At 46.8% G+C, this 20,688-nt stretch overlaps 1 protein-coding gene across 1 annotated transcript in view; it reads right to left on the minus strand.

Moving 5' to 3' along the window:
* LOC137316331 (NACHT, LRR and PYD domains-containing protein 3-like) overlaps positions 1-20,470 on the minus strand; it is a 40,445-nt gene extending 19,975 nt beyond the window's left edge. The window contains exons 1-6 of the mRNA XM_067980396.1: positions 20,184-20,470; positions 19,263-19,490; positions 18,835-19,006; positions 14,300-14,393; positions 11,135-11,301; positions 10,646-10,817 (exon numbers count right to left, since the gene is read on the minus strand). Coding sequence (XP_067836497.1) covers positions 10,646-10,817; positions 11,135-11,301; positions 14,300-14,363 — 403 coding nt within the window. The 5' untranslated portion in view covers positions 14,364-14,393; positions 18,835-19,006; positions 19,263-19,490; positions 20,184-20,470. The remainder of the gene's footprint in view (positions 1-10,645; positions 10,818-11,134; positions 11,302-14,299; positions 14,394-18,834; positions 19,007-19,262; positions 19,491-20,183) is intronic.
* Positions 20,471-20,688: the final 218 nt, after the last annotated feature.

Here is a 20,688-nt window from a genome sequence, read left to right on the forward strand (position 1 = left end):
GTGTGTATGGGGACTCACAGTGTATGACGATCCTGCCAGATGAGTATGGGGATTCAATGTGTATCAGGATGCTGCCAGGTGTACATTGGTTTCAGAGTGTATGAGGATCTGGCCAGGTGTGTTTGAGGATATATAGTGTATCAGAATGCTGCCAGGTATGTAAGTGGATTCACAGTGGTTCTGGAACCTGCCAGCTGTATATGGGGATAGACCATGTATCGGGATCCTGTCAGGTGTGTAAGGGGCTTCACACGTTATCAGGAACCAGCCAGTTGTGTATGGAGATTCACAGACTATGATGAACCTGCCTGGTGTGTCTGGGCTCTCAGTGAATCATGATCTTGCCAGTTGTGTATGGGGAGTCACAAAGTATCAGGGTCTCTCAGATATATATGGGGACTTACAGTGAATCATGATCCTGCCAGGTGTGCATGGGGATTCACAGTAAATCGTGATCCTGCCAGGTGTTTATGGGGATTCACAGTGAATCATGAACCTGCCAGGAATGTATTGGGATTCACAGTGAATCAGGATTCAGCCAGGTGTGTATGAGGATTCACAGTTGATCAGGATCCTGCCAGTTGTTTCTGGGGATTCGGCGTGTATCAGGATCCTGCCAGGTGTGCATGGGGATTCAGGGCGGATCAGGGTCCTGACAGGTGTGTATGGGGTTTTACTGTGCATCAGGAAACTGCCAGGTGTGCCTGGGGTTTCATAGTGTTTCTGGATCCTATCAGGTGTGCACGGGGTTTCAGAGTGAATCAGGATCCCGCCTGCTGTTTATGAGGATTCAGATTGTATGAGGATACTGCCAGGTGTATGTGGGGATTCACATTGAATCTGGATCCTGCCAGGTGTTTATGGGTTTTCACAGTGTATCAGGATCCTGCCAGGTTTGTATGTAGATTCAGCGGCTATCAGGATCTTGCTAGGTGTGTATGGGGTTTAACAGTGTATCAGGATCCTGCCAGATGTGTATGGGGATTCAAAGCGCATCCGGATTTTCGCCCCAGGTCTGTATGGTGTTTTACTGTGTTTCAGGATTTTCCCCCCAGTTGTTGTATGATTTTTCACAGTGTATCAGGATACCGCGAGGTGTTGATGGGAAGTCACGTTGTATCAGGATCCTGCTAGGTGTTTATGGGGCTTCACCGTGAATCTGGAACCTAACAGGTGAGTATGCGGATTCAATGTGTATCAGGATCCTGCCAGGTGTGTATGGGGATTAATAGCGTTTCGCGATCCCGAGAGGTGCGCATGGCGTGTCGGAATGTATCGGGAACCTTCCAGGTGTGTATGGTGTTTCACAGAGTTTTGGGGTCATGCCAGGTTTGTATAACCGGTGACCTCCGGTCAACACCATCTATCGGGAACCTGCCAGGTGTCGATGGTTATTCAGAATGTATCAGGAGCTTGCCAAGTGTGTATGGGGATTCACAGTGTATCAGGATCCTGCCAGGTTTGCATGACGATTAATGGTGTGTCTGGAAACTGAGGGAAGTGTATGGGACTTCACTGTATATCAGGAGACCCCTGATGTCTATGACGTTTCATAGTGTATCAGGAACCTCCCAGGTGTGTATGGGGCTCACAGTGAATCAGGATCCTGACAGTTGTGTCCGGCGATGGACAATATCTCCGGATCCTGTCAGGTTAGCATGAGCATTCGAAGTGTTTCACGTTTCTGCCAGGTGTGTATGGGCATTCAGTGTGAATCAGGGTGCTGCCAGGTGTACATGGGGTTTCAGAGTGTAGGAGGATCCAGCTCGGTGTGTATGGGGATACACAGTGTGACAGGATGCTGCCAGGTGTGTATGGGGAATCAGAGTGTATGAGGATCCTGCCAAGTGTGTTTGGGGATTCACAGTGGTTCTTGAACCTGCCAGGTGTGTACGGCGCTTCACATGTTATGAGGAACGAGCCAGTTGTGTATGGAGCTTCACAGACTATTAGGAACCTGCATGGTGTGTCTGGGCCTCTCAGTGAATCAGGATCCTGCCAGTTGTGTATGGGGAGTCACAAAGTATCAGTATCTCTCAGATATATATGGGGATTCACAGTGAATCATGATCCTGCCAGGTCTGTATGGAGATTCGCAGTGAATCATGATCCTGCCAGGTGTGTATGGCGTTTCACAGTGTTTCAGTATGCTGCCAGGCGTGTATGGGGTTTCACAGTGTATCATTATCCTGCCAGGAGTTTATGGGGATTCACAGTGTTTCAGTATCCTGCCAGGTGTGTATGGGGTTTCCCAGTGTATCAGGATCCTGCCAGGTGTGTATGGGGTTTCCCAGTTTATCAGGATCCTGCCAAGTGTGTACGGGGATTCACATTGAATCTGGATCCGGCCAGGTGTTTATGGGGATTAATACTGTTTCGCGATCCTGAGAGGTGTGCATGGTGAGTCAGCAGTATCGGGAACGTTCCAGGTGTGTATGGTGTTTCACAGAGTTTTGGGGCCATGCCAGGTTTGTATAACTGATGACCTCCGGTCAACAGCATCTATCCGGAACCTGCCAGGCGTCTATGTTTATTCAGAGTGTAACAGGATCCTGCCAGGTGTGTATGGTGATTCAAAGTGAATCAGGATCCTGCCAGATGTGTGTGGGGATTCACAGTGTATCAGTATCCTGCCACGAGTTTATGGGGATTCACAGTGTTTCAGTATCCTGCCAGGTGTGTTTGGGGATTGAGAGTGTATCAAGATCCTGCCAGGTGTTTCTGCGGATTCACAGTCTATCAGGATCCTGCCAGTTGTGTATGGGGATTCACAGTGTATCAGTATCCTGCCAGTTGTGTATGGGGATTCGCAGTGTATCAGTATCCTGCCAGGTGTGTATGGGGATTGAGAGTGTATCAGGATCCTGCCAGGTGTTTCTGCGCATTCACAGTCTATCAGGATCCTACCAATTGTGTATGGGGATTCACAGTGTATCAGGATCCTACCAGGTGTGTATGGGGATTCACAGTGTATCAGTATCCTGCCAGGTGTGTATGGTGATTCAAAGCGAATCAGGATCCTGCCAGTTGTGTATGGGGATTCACAGTGTATCAGGATCCTACCAGGTGTGTATGGGGATTCACAGTGTATCAGTATCCTGCCAGGTGTGTATGGTGATTCAAAGTGAATCAGGATCCTGCCACGAGTTAATGGGGATTCACAGTCTACCAGGATCCTGCCAGTTGTGTATGGGGATTCACAGTGTATCAGGATCCTACCAGGTGTGTATGGGGATTCACGGTGTATCAGGATCCTACCAGGTATGTATGGGGATTCACAGTGTATCAGGATCCTACCAGGTAAGTATGGGGATTCACAATGTTACAGGATTTCCCCCCCAGTTGTGTATGAGTTTTCGCAGTGTATCAGGATACCGCCAGGTGTGGATGGGAAGTCACGGTGTATCAGGATCCTGCTCGGTGTTTATGGGGTTTCACAGTGAATCTGGAACCTACCAGGTGAGTATGAGGATTAATAGTGTTTCGCGATCCTGAGAGGTGTGTATGGCGATTCAGAATCTTTCGGGAAACATCCAGTTGTGTTATGGTGATTCACAGAGTTTCGAGGTCATGCGAGGTTTGTATGAGGATTCAACATCTATCGGGAACCTGTTAGGTGTCTATGGTTATTCAGAGTGTATCAGGAACCTCCCAGGTGTGTATGGGGCTCACAGTCAATCAGGATCCTGCCAGTTATGTTCGGCGATTGACAATGAATCCGGATCCTGTCAGTTTGGCATAGGCATTCGATGTGTTTCAGGTTCCTGCCAGGTTTGTATGGGCATTCAGTGTGAATCAGGGTGCTGCCAGGTGTACATGGGGTTTCAGAGTGTAAGAGGATCCATCCAGGTGTGTATGTGGATACACAGTGTGTCAGGATGCTGCCAGGTGTGTATGGGGATTCAGAGTGTATGAGGATACTGCCAGGTGTGTTTGTTGATTCACTGTGGTTCTGGAATCTGCCAGGTGTGTTTGGAGGTTCATCGTGTATTGGGATCATGTCAGGTGTGTACGGGGCTTCACATGTTATCAGGAACCAGCCAGTTGTGTGGGGGTTTCATTGACTATCAGGAACCTGCCTGGTGTGTCTAGGCCTCTCAGTGAATCAGGATCCTGCCACTTGTGTATGGGGATTCACAATGAATCTGGATCCTGCCAGGTGTTTATGGGTTTTCATAGAGTTTCAGGATCCTGCTAGGAGTGTATGGGGATTCACCGTGTATCAGGATCCTGCCAGGTGTGTATGGGGATTCAGAATGTATCAGGATCCTGCCAGGTGTGTATGGGGATTCACAGTGTATCAGGATCCTGCAAGGAGTTTATGGGGATTCACAGTGTATCAGGATCCTGCCAGGTGTGAATGAGGTTTCACAGTTTATTTGGATTTTGCCCCCAGGTGTGTATGGGGATTCACAGTGTTACAGGATTTTCCTCCCAGTTTTGTCTGATTTTTCACAGTGTACCAGTATACCGCCAGGTGTGGATGGGAAGTCAAGGTGTATCAGGATGCTGCTTGGTGTTTATTGGGTTTCACAGTGAATCTGGAAGCTACCAGGTGAGTATGAGGATTCAATGTGTATCAGGATCCTGCCAGGTGTTTATGGGGGTTAATAGTGTTTCGCGATCCTGGGAGGTGTGTGTGGCGATTCAGAATGTTTCGGGAAACTTCCAGGTGTGTATGGTGATTCACAGAGTTTCGGTGTTTGCGAGGTTTGTGTGGGGATTCACCATCTATCGGGAACCTGACAGGTGTCTATGGTTATTCAGAGTGTATCAGGAACCTCCCAGGTGTGTATGGGGCTCACAGTCAATCAGGATCCTGCCAGTTGTGTCCGGCAATTGACAATGTATCCGGATCCTGTCAGTTTAGCATGGGCATTCAAAGTGTTTCAGGTTCCTGCTAGGTGTGTATGGGCATTCAGTGTGAATCAGGGTGCTGCCAGGTGTACATGGGGTTCAAGAGTGTAGGAGGATCCAGCCAGGTGTGTATGGGGATACACAGTGTGTCCGGATGCTGCCTGGTGTGTATGGGGATTCAGAATGAATCATGATCCTGCCAGGTGTGTATGGAGATTCACAGTGAATCATGATACTGCCAGGTGTGTATGTGGATTTACAATGTATCAGGATCCTGCCAGGTGTTCATGGCGTTTCACAGTGTTTCAGTATGCTGCCAGGTGTGTATCGGGTTTCACAGTGTATCAGTATCCTGCAAGGAGTTTATGGGGATTCACAGTATATCAGGATCCTGCCAGGTGTGAATGGGGTTTCACAGTCTATCAGGATCCTGCCAGTTGTGTATGGGGTTTCACAGTCTATCAGGATCCTGCCAGTTGTGTATGGGGATTCACAGTATATCAGGATCCTGCCAGGTGTGAATGGGGTTTCACAGTCTATCAGGATCCTGCCAGAAGTGTATGCGGATTCACCGGCTATCACGATCCTGCCAGGTGTGTATGGGGTTTCACAGTCTATCAGGATCCTGCCAGGTGTGTATGGGGATTCACAGTCTATCAGTATCCTGCAAGATGTGTATGGGGATTCACAGTGTATCAGTATCCTGCAAGGAGTTTATGGGGATTCACAGTATATCAGGATCCTGCCAGGTGTGAATGGGGTTTCACAGTCTATCAGGATCCTGCCAGTTGTGTATGGGGATTCACAATGTATCAGGATCCTGCCAGGTGTGTATGGGGATTAATCGTGTTTCTGGAACCGGAGGGATGTGTATGGGAATTCACAGTGTATCAGGAAACTCCTGATGTCGATGGGGTTTCATAGTGTATCAGGCACCTCCCAGGTGTGTATGGGGCTCACAGTGAGTCAGGATCCTGAGAGTTGTGTCCGTCGATTGAGAGTGTATCCGGATCCTGCCAGTTGTGCAAGGGGAGTCACAAAGTATCAGGATCTCTCAGATGTATATGGGGATTCACAGTGTATCAGGATCCTGCCAGGTGTGTGTGGTGATTCACAGTGAATCAGGATCCTGCCAGATGTGTATGGGGATTCACAGTTTATCAGTATCCTGCCACGAGTTTATGGGGATTCAAAGTGTTTCAGTATCCTGCAAGATGTGTATGGGGATTCACAGAGCATCAGGATCCTGCCAGGAGTGTATGCGGATTCACCGGCTATCACGATCCTGCCAGGTGTGTATGGGGTTTCACAGTCTATCAGGATCCTGCCAGGTGTGTATGGGGATTCACAGTCTATCAGGATCCTGCCAGGTGTGTTTGGGGATTCACAGTGTATCTGGATTTCCAAACCCCCCCCCCCCCCCACCCCGCCTGATGTGTATGGGGATTCAATGCGTTTCAGGATTTTCCCCCCAGTTGTGTATGAATTTTCAGTGTATCAGGATACCGCCAGGTGTGGATGGGAAGTCACGGTGTATCAGGATCCTGCTCGGTGTTTATGGGGTTTAACAGTGAATCTGGAACCGACCAGTTGAGTATGGGGAGTCAATGTGTATCAGGATCCTGACAGGTGTGTATGGCGATTCACGGAGTTTCGGGGTCATGCCAGGTTTGTATGGAGATTCACTGCCTGTCGGGAAACTGCCAGGTGTCTATGGTTATTCAGATTGTATAAGGATCCTGCCAGGTTTATATGCGGATTAATAGTGTTTCTGGAACCTGAAGGATGTGCATGGGACTTCACAGTGTATCAGGAAACTCCTAGTTGTTTATGGGTTTTCACAGTGTTTCAGGAACCTCCCAGATGTGTATGGGGCGCACACTGAAGCAGGATCCTGCCAATTGTGTCCGGCGATTGACAGTGTATCCGGATCCTGCCAGTTTGGTATGGGGATTCGACGTGTTTCAGGTTCCTGCCAGATGTGTCTGCATATTCAATATGAATCAGGATGCTGCCAGATTTACATGGGGTTTCAGTGTGTAAGAGGATCTGACCAGGTGTGTATGGGGATTCACAGTGTGTCAGGATGCTGCCAGGTGTGTATGGGGATTCGGAGTGTATGAGAATCCTGCGACGTGTCTTTGGGGATTCACAGTGTATTAGGATCCTGTCAAGTTTGTACGGGGCTTCACATGTTATCAGGAACCAGCCAGTTGTGCATGGAGCGTTACAGACTATCAGGAACCTGCCTGGTGTGTCTGGGGCTCTCACTGAATCAGGATCTTGCCAGTTGTGTATGGGGAGTCACAAATTATCAGGATCTCTCAGACATATATGGGGATTCACAGTGAATCATGATCCTGCCAAGGCTTTATGGGGATTCACGGTGAATCATGATCCTGCCAGGTGTTTATGGGGTTTCGCAGTGAATCATGATCCTGCCAGGTGTGTATGGGGATTCGCAGTGCACCAGGTTCCTGCCAGATTGATATGAGGATTCGCAGTAAATCAGTGTACTGCCTAGCTTGCATGTGGGTTCACAGTGTAGCAGGATACTGTCAGGTGTGTTAGGAGGGTCACATTATAGCAGGCTCCTGCCACGTGAGGATGGGTTATCACATTTTATCAGGTTGCGGCCAAGAATATATGGTTTTTTGAGAGAATATAATTATCCTGCCAGTTGTGCATGGGGTGTCACAAAGTATCAGGATCTGCCAGAGGTGTATGGGGACTCACAGTGAAACACGATCATGCCAGATCTGTATGAGAATTCACAGTAAATCAGTATCCTGCCATGCGTTTTTTGGGTGTTCAGAATGTATCAGGATGCCACCAGGTGTGAAAGGGGTTTCACAGTGCATCAAAATAGTGTCAGGTGTTCATGTGGATTCACAAAGTATCAGGATTCTGTCAGGTGTGAATGTGGGTTACAGATTATCAGCATCCTGCCAGGTGTTTATGGGGATTGACAGTGTATCAGGATCCTGCCAGGTGTGTATGGGGATTCACAGTGTATCAGGATCCTGCCTGGTGTGTATGGGGATTCACAGTGCATCAGGATCCTGCCAGGTGTGTGTGGGGATTAACAGTGCATCAGGATCCTGCCAGGTGTGTATGGGGATTCACAGTGTATCAGGATCCCGCCAGGTGTGAATGTGGGTTCACAGTGTATCAGGATCCTGTCAGGTGTGTATGTGGGTTCACAGTGCATCAGGATTCTGCCATGTGTGTATGTGGGTTCACAGTGCATCAGGATCCTGCAATGTCTGTATGTGGGATCACAGTGTATCAGGATCCTGCCAGGTGTGTATGTGGGTTCACAGTTTATTCGGATCCTGCCAGGTGTGTATGTGGGTTCACAGTGTATCAGGATCCTGCCAGGTGTGTATGTGGGTTCACAGTTTATTGGGATCCTGCCAGGTGTGTATGTAGGTTCACAGTGTATCAGGATCCTGCCAGGTGTGTATGTGGGTTCACAGTTTATTTGGATCCTGCCAGATGTGTATGTGGGTTCACAGTGTATCAGGATCCGGCCAGGTGTGTAAGTGAGTTCACAATGTATTAGGATCCTGCCAGGTGTGTATGGGGATTCACAGTGTATCAGGATCCTGCAAGGAGTTTATGGGGATTCACAGTGTATCAGGATCCTGCCAGGCGTGTAAGTGGGTTCACAATTTATTAGTATCCTGCCAGGTGTGCATGGGGATTCACAGTGTATCAAGATCCTGCCAGGTGTGTATGGGGATTCACAGTGTATCAGGATCCTGCCAGGTGTGTATGGGGATTCACAGAGAATCAGGATCCTGTGACGTGTCTTTTGGGATTCACAGTGTATCAGGATCTCGTCAAGTTTGTACGGAGCTTCACATGTTATCTGGAACCAGCCAGTTGTGCCTGGAGCTTTACAGACTATGAGGAGCCTGCCTGGTGTGTCTGGGACTCTCACTGAAGCAGGATCCTGCCAATTTTGTATGGAGAGTCACAAAGTATCAGGATCCCTCAGATACATATTGAGATTCACAGTGAATCATGATCCTGCCAGGTCTTTATGGGGATTCACGGTGAATCATGATCCTGCCAGGTGTGTATGGGGTTTCGCAGTGCATCATGATCCTGCCAGGTGTGTATGGGCATTCGCAGTGCATCAGGTTCCTGCCAGATTTACATGAGGATTCGCATTAAATCAGTGCACTGCCATTTGCATATGGGGAATCAGAGTGTATCAGTATCCTTCAAGGTTTGTATGGGGATTCACATTGTATCAGAATCCTGCCTGGCGTGCATGTGGGTTCACAGTGTATCAGGATCCTGCCAGGTGTGTTAGGAGGGTCAGAGTATTGCAGGATCCTGCCACGTGATTATGGGTTATCAGAGTGCATCTGGTAGCGGCCAAGAATGTACGGGGTTTTGAGAGAACATAATTATCCTGCCCATTGTGCATGGGGTGTCACAAAGTATCAGGATGTGCCAGATGTAAGAACATAAGAACATAAGAAATAGGAGCAGGAGTAGGCCAATCGGCCCCTCGAGCCTGCTCCGCCATTCAATAAGTTCATGGCTGATCTGATCCTCACCTCAAATCTAAATTCATGTCAAATTTGCTGCCCGCTCCCCGTAACCCCTAATCCCCTTTACTTCAAGGAAACTGTCTATTTCTGTTTTACATTTATTTAATGATGTAGCTTCCACAGCTTCCTGGGGCAGCAAATTCCACAGACCTACTACCCTATGAGTGAAGAAGTTTCTCCTCATCTCAGTTTTGAAAGAGCAGCCCCTTATTCGAAGATTATTTGTGTGGGGACTCACAGTGAATCAAGATCCTTCCAGATTTGTATGAGAATCCACAGTAAATCAGTATCCTGCCATGTGTTTTTTGGGTATTCAGTGTGTATCAGGAAGCTACCAGGTGTGAAAGGTGTTTCACAGTCCATCAAAATAGTGTCAGGTGTTCATTGGGATTCACAGTGATTGGGGATCCTACCAGGTGTTTATAGGGCTTGCACAGTCAATCAGGATCCTGCCAGGTGTTTATGGGGATACACAGTGCATCAGGATCCTGCCAGGTGTGAATGTGGGTTCACAGTTTATTCGGATCCTGCCAGGTGTGTCTGTGGGATCACAGTGTATCAGGATCCTGCCAGGTGTGTATGTGGGTTCACAGTGTATCAGCATCCTGCCAGGTGTGTATGGGGATTCACAGTATATCAGGATCCTGCCAGATGTGTATGGGGATTCATAGTGTATCAGGAGCCTGCCAGGTGTGTATGTGGGTTCACACTGTATCAGGCTCCTGCCAGTTGTGTATGGGGTTTCATAGTGTATCAGGATCCCGCCAAGTGTGTATGAGGATTCAAAGTTTATGGGATTTCTGAACAGATCGTGATCAGCAGCCGGGCCAAGTGAAATAATGCAACCTGCGTATCTTTGCAGGATATGTCAGAAATCGTACAATCGTTGAGGATTGATTTTGAATCAAAACGAGGTTCATTTCTGTTCCCTCCACCCTTTGAATTTCTGATTACCAGATTCTGAAAATCTCTAAACAAAAGACTACAGTCAGACATTCTGAATTTCAGAAGTGAAATAAACGGTTTGAAATCTCCACTTCATCACTTACCTTTCAGGTGACTGGGTATTTCAGATAAACCTCGTCCGATGTTCATATAATCAAATGGATCAGGACCTGTTTAAATCAATGAGCTTTCATGAAATCAGATCTGTGTAATATTATAGTAAATTCTGCAGTGTTTCAATCTGAAATTGAATTCAATGTGTGATTTTAATGTACCAAGTTCCTGCATCTCTTTCAGTATTTTGTCCAACTTTGGTACCACATGGTGCATTTTCACAAAGGATTCCCACATCACCCTTCGAGCCGGAGAGCCTTTCTCCATCACCAGACTTAGGAGAAGTTTGGAACTGTCCGTCCTGTTTCCCTTCTCCACGAGATCAACGACTTTCTGTAAACAATAACAATGAATATATTGGTCCCGACTTTTCCCACTCAAACTTAAACTGTTTCCCTTCTACTTTCAGTCCAACACAAGAGTTATACCCGAACCGTTCCCCTGTCCTTTGTACAGACACTGTCCGATCCACTGGGTATTTTCACCTCTTCGTATCATTGTTTCAGGTTCACTGTATTTTCAGTTTGATCAATTTCTTTCCGATTTGACCTGTTTCTGTTCTGTCACATTCAATGATTCTAAGATCTGATATCCTGTTAGCTCTGTGATGTTTAAATAATCCAAATTTATTCTGCGTCCCTCCCACTTACCCGATGTTCCTGTCCACTGAAATGCCTCTCGTATGTTAACAACGAGCTGACTCCGTCCACCACTTCTTCAATCGCCTGTTCTAATCTGTCCCGGTAGAATTTCGTCAACTGGAACAGCTGGTAATCGTCGCACTTTGTCAGGAACTCAGTGATTGCAGCGGTCGGATCTGTGAACAAAAATGGAGAAAACTAAACACATTATCGACTTTCTATCCGGGCGGCTACATTTCCTCTTAAACCAAACGGCTGAAACCTCCTGTGAGCCACATTATCAAATACCTTCTGAAAACCCATATACACCGCATGTGCTGCATCCCATCGATCTGTACAGTCAATTATCAACAAAGCTGTATCAAATTTGTCAAATACGACTTGTCTGCCGCGAATCAGTTCCAGCCTCCCCTGATCATCCCCTGTTTCTCCAAATGTTCACTAATTCGACCTGGAATTACAGATTCGAGGAGTTTGCCCACTGTTGACGGAGACTAATTGGTCTCCAGTTACCCGTTGATCCTCTCTCCCTATTTTAACAGAGACATTACTTGGGCTCCTTCAGTCCACCTTGATATTTTTGATAACAAACGAGGATTGAGAAATTGTGATCAGAGTCCCTCCTTCTCCTCTCTGACTTACTTTAACAGCCTCGGGAGTGTTAACTCTGGGCCCAGTGATTTATCCACCTCGGCGATTTTTCTCAGATCCAAATCCTTCTCTACAGTTATCTCTAACTATGGTCCCACATCCTTCTCTAGTACACCAACATTTTCACTTCCACCATCATATTTAAAAACTGAAGGAAATATTTTGTATCTCCCCAAAACTTCATCCACAACGAGTTTTCCCCAGTTTCCCCTCTATCTCACCTCCACTGATTGCTGGCCTGAAAAGCCCACCGAGAATTGTGCTGCTTCTCTTCCTCTTGCTTAACTAATTACATGTGGATTCGATGTTAACATAGCTCCCTGGAAGATTCTTATGTTCTAAATCTCTCCTTTCCTCGACCTCTCTGTTCCCCTTTCAGACTCTCCTTAAAACCTATCTCTTTGACCAAGCTTTTGGTCACCCGTCCAAATATCTCGTTATTTGACTCGGTCTCAAATTTTGTTTGGTAATCGCTCCTGTGAAGCGCCCTGGGTCGTTTTACTACTTTAAAGGTGCTATATAAATGCAAGTTGTTATTGTTCTAACTCTGTCTTAGAACCTTTTACTAATACCGGCGTCCAGAACAATATTTCTCTCCACTCAAAATGTTTTCATCAGAAACATTTCGCTCTGAGCCCTGTGAAAACTCAGGCCCTGTCTTCCAGATACTAGATCACATCTCTTACACTTCTGATTTTCCGAATATGTTTGGAATGAGTTGTATATTCACAGACATAACTCACAATCCTAACTCCGATTTTTTGATATGTTGACCCGTTTCCGTTTCATTGCTTTTTTAAAAATACGAAGTGACTTTATCTCTCAATATTTCAAAACCACCTTCCTTTATTCCTGCTAATAAATTTTCGCTCTTTCATAAATCTTCTGTTCTGCTCCAACAGTTTTATTAATCCCAATCTCTAGCCTCAGTAACTGAGATTTCCCATCCTCCAGTCATATCAACTGAAACCCTCCTGCTTCATTCATCCAGTCTGTAAAAACATTGTTGGTCGGTTCAGACCGTGACCGTCCCTTCCCTTCTCCCTGAACTCACTTCAGTCCCCAAGACCGTGAACCATTCCCTCCTGCTCCATTCACCCAGTCTGTAAAACCATTGTTGGTCGGTTCAGACCGTGACCGTCCCTTCCCTTCTCCCTGAACTCACTTCAGTCCCCAAGACCGTGAACCATTCCCTCCTGCTCCATTCACCCAGTCTGTAAAACCATTGTTGGTCGGTTCAGACCGTGACCGTCCCTTCCCTTCTCCCTGAACTCACTCTACTCCCCAAGACCGTGAACCCTTCCCTCCTGCTCCATTCACCCAGTCTGTCAACCCATTGTTGGTCGGTTCAGATCGTGTCCGTCCGTTCCCTTCTCCCTGAACTTACTCTAGTGTTACAAGACCGTGAACCCTTCCCTCCTGCTCCAAACTCCTACACATTGAACTGCCTCATATATCCCTCCTTAAGTGGCCCAGTGTAAAACTGTGGCACCCCATCCACCACCCTGAACATTCACTCCCTTCTCCGGCGCAATGTGACTGCAGTGTGTACCATCCACAGGATGCACTGCAGCAACTCGCCAAAGCTTCTTCGACAGCACCTCCTAAACCCATGACCTTGACTACCTAGAAGGGCAAGGACAGCAGGCACATGGGAACAACATCACCTGCACGTTCCCCTCCAAGTCACACACCATCTCGACTTGGAAATATATCGCCGTTCCTTCAGCGTCGCTGGGTCAAAATCCTGGAACTCCCTTCCTAACAGCACTGTGGGAGAACCGACACCACACGGACTGCAGCGGTTCAAGAAGGAAGCTCATCACCACCTTCTCAAGGGCAAGTAGGATTGGTAACATACTGGATTACAAATAAATGCTGGCCTTGCCAGCGACGCCCACATCCCATGAACAAATAAAAAAAAATCCAGTGATCACCACTTAGAGGCCTTGTTTTTTAGTCTCGAACTTAAATCTTAATATTCCCTCCATAAACGTATTGCTCTCCATGTTACTGGTTCCAACCATGACTATTCTCTGCTCTCCTTTCCATCCCAGAGTTGGTCCTACCTGTTACAGGATGTTCTTCCCTCTGATACCAGGAAGGTAACTTACCATTCGGGACCTGCTCAGAGCTGCAGAAGAGTCTGTCTATTTTCCTGACGATAGTATCTCCCACCACTATCGCTCTCCTAATCCTGTGCCCCACCTGCCTCTCACGCCCGCTCCACTCGGGGTGTCCCCCTGCTCCCTGGTCTCACATTGTTACTCATGAAGGCCATCCTCTGAGTCATTGTCTCTATCCACCTTACATCCCTAACACCAGGTATTGATTCGACAGTTCCAGTACTCAGGAGATCCCTCCACCTGTGACTGCACTGTCCCTCTGGATGGTCACTCACTTCCCTCTTTCTACACAGTATCTGTGCAGTTACCTCTTCCTGTGTGAGCTGCAGGTTCTTCCTCGAGATCTGAACCCTTTGTCAGGACAGAAAATATATTTTGATGAATTTTGTGAACCTACCTGTATCCATTGTCATTCTTGGTGAAAATGTTGGATCTTCTCTCCTGTTTGATCCTTCAGCCATGGTGGTGACAGATTCCCAGATTCTGATGCTCTGTAATAAATACAATATTAATAGGAGTGTTAGACAGAAATACTAAAATGAGCAAGAGAACGTACCCTTGTTAAGCATTCACGACCCTCTGTGGGAAGATATTCCTCCTCATCTCAATCTTGAAAGGCCAACCTCTTATCCTGCAACTATGCCCCTGAGTTCTGGACTCTCTAGGTGGGGGAATTCAGTTTACTTTATATTCCATTTTCTCCCTTGTTATCAATGTTTTGATCGTCCATTGTTGGTTTCTGAAACTCTCCCAATCTCCAGGCTTATTACTCTTCTTCGCAACATTATAGGCTCTTCTTTCAATCTAATACTCTCCTTAACTTCTTTACATTCCAATGGGCGGATCACTTTTCCAGTGAAGTTTTTATTTCTCAACGGAACGTAGACTTGTTGTGAATACTAAAATATTTCTTCAAATGTTTGACATTGATTTTCAACTGTCAAACCATTTAATTGTATTTCCCTCTTTTTCTTCGACAACTCGCCTGTCATACCTTTGTAATTGGCTTTATTTAAGTTTAAGATTCTAGTTTCTGACTTTCGAACGTTTCTTTCAAACTCAATGTGAAATTCTATCATATTATGATCACTATTCTCCAGAGGTTCTTTCACTGTTAAGTTTCTAATTAACCCTATCTCATTACATAATACAAGATCGAAAATAAAATGTTCCCTGGTTGGTTCCATGAAGTATTGCTCTTGGAAACCGTCTCGAATACATTCCGTCAACTCGTCTTCCAAACTACCTTTGCCATCCTGATTTGCCCATTCTGTACGCAGATTAAAGCCCCCCGTAATGACTGCATTTCCTTTGTTACAAGATCCCATTGTTTCATAATTAATACTCTATACTACGGTATTAGTAATATTAGGGGGTCAATAAATTACTCGCACCAGTGTTTTCTGCCCCTTTTTATTTATAATTTCCACCCATATTAATTCTACTTCCTGATCTTCCGAGCCAAGATCCTTTCTCACCATAAAACCAGAAGAGATAGGAGCAGGAGTAGGCCATTCGGCCCCTCGAGCCTGCTCCGCCAATCAATGATATTATAGCTGATCTGATTTTTACCTCAACTCCACTTTCCCGCCTTTTCCCCATTTCCTTTGACTCCCTTGCTGATCAAAAATTTGTCAAACTCAGTCTTGAATGTATTCAATTACTCAGCTTCCACAGCTTTTTGGGGTAAAGAATTCCAAAGATTCACGACCCTCTGGGAGAAGAAATTCCTCCTCATTTCCGTCTTAAACGGGCGACTCATTATTCTGAGATTCCGCCCCCGAGTTTTAGATTCTCCGATGAGGGGCAACATTCTCTCAGCATCTGCCCTATCGAGTCCCCTCAGGATCTTGTATGTTTCAATAAGTTCTCCACTCATCCTTCTGAACTCCAACCTGTTCAACCTTTCCTCATAAGACAACCCTTCCATGCGCGGAATCAATGTAGCGAACCTTCTCTGAACTGCCTCCAAAGCAAGTATGTCCTTCCTTAAATAAGGGCACCAGAACTGTATGCAGTACTCCAGGTGTGGTCTCATCAGCTCCCTGTACAGTTGTAGCATGACTTTCCTGCTTTTATACTCCATACCCCAAGAAATAAAGGCCAATATTCCGTTTGCCTTCCGGATGACCTGCTGCACCTGCATGTTGACTTTTTGTGTTACGTGTACGAGGACACCCAGATCCATCTGTACCGCAGCATTTTGTAATATTTCTCCATTCAAATAATGTTTTGCGTTTTTATTTTTCCTCCCAAAGTGGATGACTTCACATTTTCCCACATTATAATCCATCTGCCAAATTTTTGCCCATTCGCTCAACCTGTCAATATCCCTTTGCAGACACTTTGTGTCCTCATCACAACTTGCTTATCCACCTATCTTTGTATCATCAGCAAATTTGGCCACAAGACAGTCTGTCCCTTCATCCAAGTCATTGCACCTGTCCTTAGGTCATCCTTTATTAATTGGGCTACGCACCCATCATTTCCATTCTGCCCATCTTTTCTAAAACATCATGTTCCCTGGAGTATTTTGTTCCCGACCTTCGTAATTTTTCAACAATGTATCTGTAATTGCTATTAGGTCAAACCCATATATCGCTATATGTGCAATTAATTCATCTATCTTGTTCCGAATGCTCCGTGCATTCAGATAAAGAACCTTAAATTTTGACTTTTCACCAGTTTTTCCCGCTTTGCCCTTCCTTGTTGTTGCATTATTATTGGAAAACTCCCTGTCCCTTCCTGCCACACTCTGGTTATCTTTACCCAAGTCACCAAACTGTTTCACTGTCTTAAATGTTCTCATTAGATTTCTAAATTTTTCCTCACCTGAACCCTCCCCACTTTTTTCAGTTTAAAGCCCTTTACAGGAGAATAGTTGATGAAAATATCGACTGTGTAAAGGTCAAACTAATTTTCCCTCACTAATGTTAAATAAAAATCAAATCGTTGAATTGTTGCTGATTGAAAGCTGACACCTCCCTCAGGAAACAAACCACTGAGCCAGTCCCATATCGACACCACACTGACCCAGTCACAAACCGAAACCCCATTGACCCAGTCCTACACCGACACCCCACTGACCCAGTCCCACACCGACACCCCACTGACCCAGTCCCACACCGACACCCCACTGGCCCAGTCCCACACCGACACCCCACTGACGAAGTCCCACACCGACACCCCACTGACCCATTCCTGCAACGTCACCGCACGGACCCAATCCCACACCGAAACATCACTGACCCTGCTCCACACCGAAACCCCACTGACCCAGTCCAAAAGCGAAAACCCACGGACTCAGTCCCACACCGACACCCCAATGACCCAGTCCCAAACCCGCACCCCACTGATCAGTCCGACAACTACACCCCACCGACCCAGAAACAAACCGACACCCCACGGACCCAATCCCACACCGACACCCCACGGACGCAGTCCCACACCGACACCCCACTGACCCAATCCCACACCGAAACCCCACGGACCCAGTCCCACACCGACACCCCACTGACCCAATCCCACACCGACACCCCACTGACCCAATCCCACACCGAAACCCCACTGACCTAGTCCTAAACCCATATCCCACTAACCCAGTCCCACACCGACAGCCCACTGACCCAGTCCCACACCGACACACCACTGACCCAGTCCCACACCGACACCCCACTGACCCAGTCCCACACCGACACCTCACTGACCAAGACCCACATCGACACCATACTGACCCAGTCCCACACCGACACCCCACTGACCCAGTCCCACACCGACACCCCACTGACCCAGTCCCACACCGACACCCCACTGACCCAGTCCTACACCGACACCCCACTGACCCAGTCCCACACCGACACCCCATTGACCCAGTCCCACACCGACACCCCACTGACCCAGTCCCACACCGACACCCCACTGACCCAGTCCCACACCGACACCCCACTGACCCAGTCCCACACCGACACCCCACTGACCCAGTCCCACACCGACACCCCACTGACCCAGTCCCACACCGACACCCCACTGACCCAGTCCCACACCGACACCCCACTGACCAAGACCCACATCGACACCATACTGACCCAGTCCCACACCGACACCCCACTGACCCAATCCCACAGCGAAACCCCACGGACCCAGTCCAACACCGACACCCCACTGACCTCGTCCTAAACCCATATCCCACTTACCCAGTCCCACACCGACAGCCCACTGACCCAGTCCTAGAGCCACACCCCACTGACCCAGTCCCACATCGACACCCCACGGACCCAATCCCACATCGACACCATACTGACCTAGTCCGATACCAACACCCCACTGACCCAGTCCTACACCGACGCCCCACTGACCCAGTCCCAAACCGAAACCCCACTGACCCACTCCCACACCAACACCCCACTGACCCAGTCCTACACCGAAACCCCACTGACACAGTCCCACAGAGACACCCCACTGACCCAGTCCTAAACTGACTCCTCAACGACGCAGAAATACACCGACACCCACTGAAACGTTGTGTTATTAAATGTAGTAACTTCCTCTTTACCATTTAAATGATTGAATAAACTGATCCGTGACACATGATCCGCACCCAGGTAATTATAAACCTCGGTAATTCTCCAGGGTGCTCTGTGTTGTATTTATCACAACATGTCGCTGTGAGATCACCAACAGTTTAAACCAAACAAACTGCACTGAAAGCAGCAGGAACTTTAGTCAATCGTCACTTTGCTATCTTTGTTTCAGTGAGGCCATCGGGGAATAAATACCAGATCTCTAATATTACAGCGAAGAAAAATATTTTTCATTATCGTTCTGTTGATTTGTTTTTACTGCATGATCTATTTCACCAAAAGAAATTATAACATCGAACATCGATCCAAAAACGTTGGACTAAATCAAAAGCATTGTGGTGTTTCAATTTACCCGATATCCTTGATCACTTAAGGGTTTCTTGTATGTTAACACAAAGCTGCCTCCCTCCACATATTCATCAATTGCCTGTTCTCTTCTATTCTATCATGGGTGGACATCTTGATATTTAACAGCCCGGCAATCGTCGGAAATTGCAGGGTCTCGGAAATTGTGGGGCTTCGATCTGTGAAGAGAAAGTCAAGGAGACAAAGGCGTTGTATATTATCCATTTGGTGTTAGTTTATCAATCCTGGAAGGTTATAATATCAGCAGATTAGTGATGGACCCTACCACCTGTTGGCAATTTGTGTAGTTACTTTTTATATAAAGATTAGTGATGGACCCTCCTACCTGTTGGTAATTCATGAAGTTACTTTTCATATAAAGATTAATGATGGACCCTCCTACCTGTTGAAATTCAAAGCATCCCCACAAATTACCTTAATTAATGATCAGGAACCTCCTATCTGCGTGAAAGATTGTTTCAGCCCTGAAACGGTTTCCATCAAAACATTCCTGATTTTTTTCTCTCCAAAGGGAGCGGCGTCTCCGTTTTTCAGTTGAGTCAGTCTGGCAAATAAATTCCTCAGTAATTCGAACTTATTTTCGCAGAAGCGGCATTTCCTGCTCTATTTTCCCACCTAATGCACATCCGTTTCCAACTGACACTGTCACATTAAACAGAAATGAATTATTGTAATTAATCTGCATCAAGTTTTATATCCGAAATTGCTCCTATCATTTGACTGGATCGCGTTCAGTCCGGCCTCGGGTAACCAGAGGCTGATTTTCCAGCTGCCCAGCTGAGATCGATAATCGGCCAGAGCGAATGTGTGAACCCTTCGCTGAGCTGAACTGTGTGTTCGGTCTGAACAGATGGTCCCGCCTTTTATCAGTTAAATAAAAGTGTACCGGGCACCAAAGCGTCCAGTGAGTAAAAAGAGCCAGTGTTACAGTAAAAATAAATACATATGGACTGAGAAATGACGAGCTATCCACCCCTGTTTACTGAGCTTCAAATTGTAAAATAGGGAGGAGGCGCCGTTGGACCAGAATGGGTTAAATCCCCAGCGTTCATGTTCCTACTTTCTGTCCCGTAACCGCTCTTATAATATTGTGTCTGTGGGGAGACTAGTGGAGACCCGAAGAGGGTTTAGCCCTGAAATCCCCGGTGTAAAATATCCCGCCTTCAGTCACTCTCCGAAAGAACAATAAATGAATTGTTACACCCGCGAAGAATACAGAGCTCCCCACGCCGGGGAACATATCTGACCGCGGGAAATCGGCTTTAAAAAGAAAGAGGATAGGGAGAAAACGATAATAAAATAACAATATGAAGCTGAGAAACTACATTAACCTACCTTAATCCCGCAAGGATTTTCTCTCTCTCAATGTCCGTGTCGATTTTGCAACTTGTATCCTTGTTATTTCATTGCGACCAATCAGGTGGAATTCCCTTGTTTTATTTGAACAGGTCCTCAATTGTGAATTTGATCTGATCCTTGTGATGTGAGATTCTGAACTCCGCCCTCTGTGTGAAAGCTGCTGTCAAACCTCAGGATGGATTTTAACTCAAACATTCCTCGTTTGTTTCAGGACAGGAAGCGGCCTCTCTGGTGAAATCAAATCATAAAATCATAGAATCGTTACAGCAAAGAAGGAGGCCATTCGACCCATCGATCCCGTACCGGCTCAATGCAAGAGCAATCCAATTAGTCCCACTGGCCCGCCCTATCCCCGTAGCCATGCAAATATTTCCTTCCAGTCCCTTTTGAAAGCCACGATTGAATCTGCCTCCACCTCCGCCTCGGGCGGTGCATTCCAGATCCTAACCACTCGCTGATAAAAAAGTTTTTCCTCATGTCA

This window comes from Heptranchias perlo, unplaced genomic scaffold (genome assembly GCF_035084215.1).
Source record: "Heptranchias perlo isolate sHepPer1 unplaced genomic scaffold, sHepPer1.hap1 HAP1_SCAFFOLD_59, whole genome shotgun sequence".
Taxonomy (NCBI): domain Eukaryota; kingdom Metazoa; phylum Chordata; class Chondrichthyes; order Hexanchiformes; family Hexanchidae; genus Heptranchias; species Heptranchias perlo.